The 6,828-nt window shown below is 46.0% G+C and overlaps 1 protein-coding gene across 1 annotated transcript; it reads left to right on the top strand.

Annotated features, from left to right (window-relative positions):
• Positions 1-4,244: 4,244 nt before the first annotated feature.
• Positions 4,245-6,481, top strand: LOC141022429 (uncharacterized). Its single transcript, XM_073498677.1, has 4 exons — positions 4,245-4,408; positions 4,481-4,651; positions 5,144-5,248; positions 6,235-6,481. The coding sequence occupies exons 1-3, from the start codon at positions 4,270-4,272 to the stop codon at positions 5,185-5,187; spliced, it is 354 nt and encodes a 117-aa protein (XP_073354778.1). The 5' UTR covers positions 4,245-4,269; the 3' UTR covers positions 5,188-5,248; positions 6,235-6,481.
• Positions 6,482-6,828: the final 347 nt, after the last annotated feature.

A 6,828-nucleotide genomic window follows, 5' to 3' on the forward strand; every position in this document is an offset into this window, starting at 1 on the left:
TTCTTATCTGAACCTTGACGGTGGAACAGAGATTGTCGATGATCAAGAAGGTGAAGGAACGGACATTGTCGACGGAGGTCAACCGTCAACAACCGACGATCTCGAATTGCAAGTAGCAACCACCTCCGGCGAGGTATATATATACATTGAGCCTCTCGCGATACAAACTTACTGAAATGTGAATACATATGTATTAACGCGCGCGACTCTCTTTCTTTTTTTAGCCCTCCGGATCGAGTACGACAAAGCGTGGCAAATCCAAGGCGATGAAAACAGGAGAAACATATGCCATTGAGTTTGTCAGTGAAACCGGCAAGCCCCTACAGCACACCTCAAAGTTTATCAACCAATGCGGAGTCGTTGTTAGAGACAACGTCCCGATCACCGTCCAGGAATGGAAGGAGCCAAAGAAGGCACGTCTTGGTTTCAGTTTTGTCGACAAGAGAACGAAAAAGGATTGCTGGAGAAAGCTAATGGAACATTTCATTCTACCTCCAGAATACAACAAAGTCGATGAATTCGGTAACGAGGTTCCGGGTGGACGTCAGAGGAGGAGGCTAGTTAAAGAGTTCGCTCTTCAGAAGATGGGCGAAGCATTCGGGAACTTCAAGAAAAATTTAACCCGTGACTATGTCAACATGGGCAAGACTCCGGATTTCAATGGACAACATGAGAAACTGAAAGATGATTGGCCAGAATTTGTGAGGCAAAAGCAATCGGAGCATTTCAAGGAAATATTGAAAAAAAATAAGGATAATGCGAGTAAGAAAAAGTTCCATCATATTATGGGGCCAGGAGGATACCGCCTTTCGGAGCCTAGGTGGCAGAAGATGGAGGAGGACCTGAGGGTGCGAGGAATCCCTCTAGGTACAGAGGGATGGGACCCAAGGGCCAAAAGCTGGTGGTACGGGCATGGGGGATCGCTAGACCCGGAGACAGGGGTGTGTGTTCACCGGCAGAGACAGTTTGCTCCCACCCAAGCCCTTATTGACGCAATGACCCAAGCTCAAGAGGGCTTGATCAAGTTCAACAGAGAGAAAGACGCACTGACAACAGCCCTCGGGAATGATGAACACGGAGGACGTGTACGAGGCAAAGGCAAAGTTCCGTGGAAAGTAGGGTTTTCCCAGGACAATGACCCGTACTGTTACAGAAGCCGTAAGAGAAAGACGGACCGGGATGCAGATCTTATGACGAAGTTTGCATCGGAACTCCATGAGTTGAAGCAGACTGTGCATGAACTAGTGAAAGAAAAATCGGCTGTAGGGCCGCATGAAGATCATGAAGCGGATCGCGGAAGCCAGCAGCGAAGAAGCAGCGTGGCTTCCACGGATGCCCCGCCTGCTGCTAGTGCACCGATGATCGAGATTCGTGCACCGGAGACTCACTACCCCGTGGATGATGTAAAGGAGATGAAAGAATGTGATCTGCATTATCCCGTGGGGAACGTTTCCACGAAGGTAGCTAGCGGCAGTGCTTTACCCTGTACACCTGGAGCACTCCACCACAACAACCCCATTGCATATGGCTATGCTCGTGTCACGGTGGAAGACATAGTCGAAGGGTTTGAGGACCTGGAGATTGACAAACCTACACCCGAAGGGGAGAGAAGACTTGGAGATGTCAAGCGCCAGTTCATTCTATGGAAAAAGAAGTACATAGTGTTTCCAGGCGAGGCGCCAAGGCTAGCAAGTCCACCCCCCTCCGATGGTGGTGGTGGTGGTGGCGGTGGTGGCGGTGGTGGTGGTCGTGGTGGTTCACCTACACCTCCTTCACGCCATTCGACGCCGTCCCCCGATCCACAACCTCCGGCGGGTACGACGCCCCCCAATCCTCCTCCGGCGGGTACGACGCCCCCCAATCCACCTCCGGCGAAGAAGCAGAAGCAGGCGGACAGCAAGGAAACCCGCTCCTGGACTATTAACCCGGACCCTTATGTACCTAAGACCACAAGGGTACCGGAGCCATCACTGAAGCCTCTCCTCCCAAGGCCTGGGGAACTTAGTGAAGCTGAAACCAAATTGGCCGCGTCTGCTGATTATGAGAAATGGAAGGCGGATATGAAGGCGAAAAAAGAGCCTGAGCCCAAGCAAGTATTCACTGAGAAGCAAAAGAAGTGGGCTAAGGATTTTTTGACCACACCGTCCCAAGCCGAGCTGAATATGCCTGACGACTATGGACATGAACTTCGTAGGCAAGCAAAAATATTGAAGGAGGAGAAAGAAGAAAGTAAAAAAAGCGGGAAACAAATTGACCAGCTCGGGATGCAGAAGAAACAATCGATCCCCCCGCTCATAGTGAAAGCCGGTCCGGAAGAGGACCCCGAGATCATAGCAGCTGCGGCAGCACTTGGATTGACTGTAGCGAGTGCCATGAAACAAGCGTCCGAGATGGGTTTGACTCTTCGTGCCTTCTTAGGCCTTGAGGATGCGCCAGTATGTGAGATAGCATTACAATATGTGCGGAATGGGCCTCTCGTCGAGCCTGCGCGGGAAAAGAGTCTACCACCACAAATGCGAAATCTGCTACGTTGGTACAAGCAATTCATAACATGGGCCGACAAAGAATATATTTATGCGGATGTTACAGATGAGCATCACACCAAACGGTACTATGTAGAAGTTCATATGAGTGAATTGTTCCAGCTGTTCAATCTGCGCGACCTCGACAAATCTATGCTGAGTTGCTACGTTCTGTAAGTGATTTATTTCTACCTCATCTCGTTCTTCATTGCCTGCACTATATATATATATATATATATATATATATATATATATATATATATATATATTGTCCTAACTATATTGTTGCGTACGCTATTATGCAGATTGAAGATTTGGGAATGCAAAATAAGAAACATCCATGATGTTGGGTTCATTGACCCACATATCGTTAATGGACATGTGTTACAACATCACCCCGAAGACGTGGAGAAAGACTTGTACAAGTTTCTTAGAAAGCATCAACTCAAAAGTCATATTCTATTTCCTTACCATTTTGGGTGAGTGTTTCTCTCTTGTGCCCATTCTCTTTTGTTTACTCCATGCATGGTATGTCTAATCGATGAGTTATGCATGACTGTGCATGTAACGTGTCCGCAGGTTCCACTGGATTCTGCTAAATATTGAACTTCACACCTCCAGAGTTCTAATCATGGACTCTATGGATTCGGATCCAAAGCGTTGGGCCGACATGAGAAAAATGCTGCAAAAGTAATTATTTTCAATCATTTGAGCTCTGTATCGATCGGTCTCTTTCGTTCATTTCCTAATATCAAGTAACTAATAACTCCCTTGTTCATTTAATTTTCTTTGCCCTGTAGGGTTTGGAGACGGTTCTCAGAAGAAATTGTCGGTGAATTCAAACATGAGCTAGATTTCAGAAGGTTAGTTAATGTGGATAAGCAGCCACCGGGGACCAATCTATGTGGATACTATGTTTGTGAGAATATCCGGAGACACACCTCTGAGCGGAAGGCATCGGATAGCGTGCGGAACGCGACGGATAACTTGCGGAGGAGGCTTAGTCCAGAAGCTCGCTTCCGACCAATTCAAGAAGAATTAGCAGGATTTTTCATGAGGGAAGTCATCAATCCTAAAGGAGAACACTATACCGAGGACGAAGAAATTTATATGCATACCCGAGATTGAAACTTGTACGAAGTTGTATATGGTCATCCATCCTAATTGTGTATGCAAACTTGTTCGAAGTTGTATATGGTCACGCGAGATTGAATATATATTATATATTCCTCTTGAATTCTTCTTGTTTGAAATTTCATATGCATGTATATAGTAGCGTAGAATATGTGTACTCAAACTTTATCAAAATTAAAATAAAACACAAAATATAATATAAAAGAAATAAAACACTCCGAACTAAAAAGAAACCAGGTTTAGGGGGGCTAAAACCCTAAACCTGCGGAGGAGCCCTTTAGTGCCGGGTGGCCACGAGAACCGGGACTAAAGGTCCTCCGCCCCGACGGACCACGGGCGTCCACGTGGACGGGCCTTTAGTCCCGGTCAGCCACAAGAACCGGGACTAAAGCCTTTAGTCGCGGTCCGTAAGAGGCGCGACTAAAGGGGGGGTCTTTAGTCGCGCATATTTAGTCCCGGTTGCACAGCCGGGACTAAAGGCTGTTGCGAACCGGGACTAAAGGGCTTTTTTCTACCAGTGCACGCCCACCGCCGCCGCTGCGGATCCCACGGACGCCGCCTCCGCGGATCCCACGGCGCCACCCCCGCCGCCACCTCGCCACCGCTGGTCGCCATGGCGCGGCGTCACCCCGCCGCCACCTCAGCCAAGCGTCGCGCCGCCCCTCCAAACCCTAGCCCACCCGCTCCGCCCGCCGACGGATCGCTTCCGCTCCTCCACGCGGCGAGCCACGGCGACCTCCGCCTCTTCAAGAGTATGTGGGTGATTCCGGGCGGGTTTTGTTTGGATCTGGGAGGCACTGACTCTCCCGTTCGTCGCGTCGCAGGGCTGGTGAGAGATCTGGATCAGGGCAGGGGCCGTCCCAGGGAGGTGGTGGAGGCGGCCAAGGACCAAGGTCTCGTGGCGCTGCACTTCGCTGCCGGGAAGGGAAGGCCACGGGTGTGCAGGTACCTGGTCGAGGAGCTAGGGGTCGATGTGGACGCCGTCGACGATGGAGGTGCATGCCTCTACCGTTTAATTTGCCTCTAAACTGTAAATGTGTCTGAACTGTACTCCTATATGGCTTGCGTTCAGAATTGGGCTATAGGAAACTGTATGTTGACCAGCAATTTACAACCGTCATGCTATTTTGTGAATCAGATGCATATAGACAAGTTTTAGTGTGTTTGTTCACTGAAATATCCAAAACATCTTATATTTGTCAACTGACGGAGTAGAAAACAAAGTGTTATGTTATGACATATTTATGTATTAACTTTGTACATTCTGACATGCTCTGAGAGGAAACGTCTTCATTCTGATAGGCAACGCAATCCATCCATCCTCTCTAAGCTCCTGCTGAACTATGGAAATTTTAGTTTCAGTACTATAGTTATGTATGCTTGCTTGCTGATGTAGTGTGTGTGTGTGTGTGTGTGTGTGTGTGTGTGTGTTTCATGTGCTTGCTGCCACTGTGTGCTGCGCTGCGTCCCTCGCCTACTTCCGCCAGGCACCGGCACCCGGCGGTGCGCTCTCCGGGACTCTGCCACTTGAAGGGGCGAGGAGGAGCTACGGATGCTAGCGATTAACAACGTTGTGCAGAAGGCAAGCGCAGGTGAGGGGTCCCATCCTCATCCCCATCCCAGTTTCTGTTTATACTATTATAAATTAGACTATATGATATGCAGTAGTTGCTTCCTTTTGTAGCTGACATGCACATACACCGTCTTAGTATTACAATCCATTCTGATAATTAACCTTTTTTTAGTGATCCAGTTCAAATTTTAATACTAAGTACGAACTTATATTCATAATATGTGGACTGTAGGACATACCATTGATACAATCCGACTGTACTCAAAATCGGCAGTGCATTGTTATGATTTTGTAATTACCCCGAAGCAAAAATATTTTACTGTACAAAAATAACAAACAAACAAATGAATAATAAAGAATCTATTTTTGCGACGTGCTACTGTATATGTTTTCTTTTCACAAATGGTGCTTTCATTTGGTCACTTATTATACATTTTTGTTTCCAACAAAGGGAGTATTGTACTGCAATCTCAAACAATTTCTGCTCTCATTGGGAGTATATAATTCTGTTGTCATTGCATTTTGCAAGTGTTGGGTGTAATAAATGAATTGGTTGTTCACCATATCAAATTTTAAGATGAAAGTGTGTTTCTTTGTGACCTTCTTACATCAAAGACCACATGGAGTTTGAAGTCAATTTCAAATGAATGTACATCTATCGAATTTTGCTCCACAAAGAAATGAGATGAAATCACTTTAATTGGAATGCGACGAAAACATACTCTACCGCTTCATTGGATCCAACGAGCGGCCAGACCTGAACTCAATATGACGCATCAAAACTGAGGGGAAATACAGTTTTTTCATATGGCTTCTTTCCCAAAACTGACGGCCAACTGCTGACAGACTTAAAGCTACCTGCTCGCTGTGTGACCAAGTCATTGAAATTGAAGCCCCCCCCCCCCCCCCCCCCCCCGCCGCAAAAAAGAAAAGAAATTGAAGTCCACCTCTTCTGTCATTGCTACTTTACGATGGTTAATTCTCAACTGTATTATCTACCTACAGGACACTATTTTGGATTAGCTTATATTTTTCGGGCAAAGTTCTTCATTTTATTAACATGGCAAAGTTCAGACATTGATGCAAAACAGCGATATGCCTTGATGCTCGCAGGAAACAGAAACAGAGCTACATGAGATAATTTTCAAGAAGTGTTCACTTATAATATTGAAATATGTTTTCATCAGACTATTGTCAAGAATTGTTCAAACCAGACAGTAGCTGTTGGAACAATATCTACTTGCATGACACACTTTCAGGTAGCAGCTTTGATTCATCTATATTTAAATTTTCCATTCTGGTCATTTTCCACAGATATCTTATGTTGATTTCTTTCTTTATTACTATTGTCAAGAAGTGTTCAAATGTGGCAGTAGGTGTTGTCAAAGAAGCATATCATTTTGTGATAACTCAATAACCACCAGCATTTAGTGCATGGATTTTTGTCTATCATTTTGTGTGAGATCAAGCTACATAAATTGACACGAGTTTTATAGGCGAAAATACACAACCATTTTTCTTGTTTTGCAGCACATTATGATTCGTTCTGAGGATGATCCCCTATAAGGAAGTTCCCAAGATGTATTGAAGTAGATTCTT

Source organism: Aegilops tauschii, chromosome 5, assembly GCF_002575655.3.
Source record: "Aegilops tauschii subsp. strangulata cultivar AL8/78 chromosome 5, Aet v6.0, whole genome shotgun sequence".
NCBI lineage: Eukaryota > Viridiplantae > Streptophyta > Magnoliopsida > Poales > Poaceae > Aegilops > Aegilops tauschii.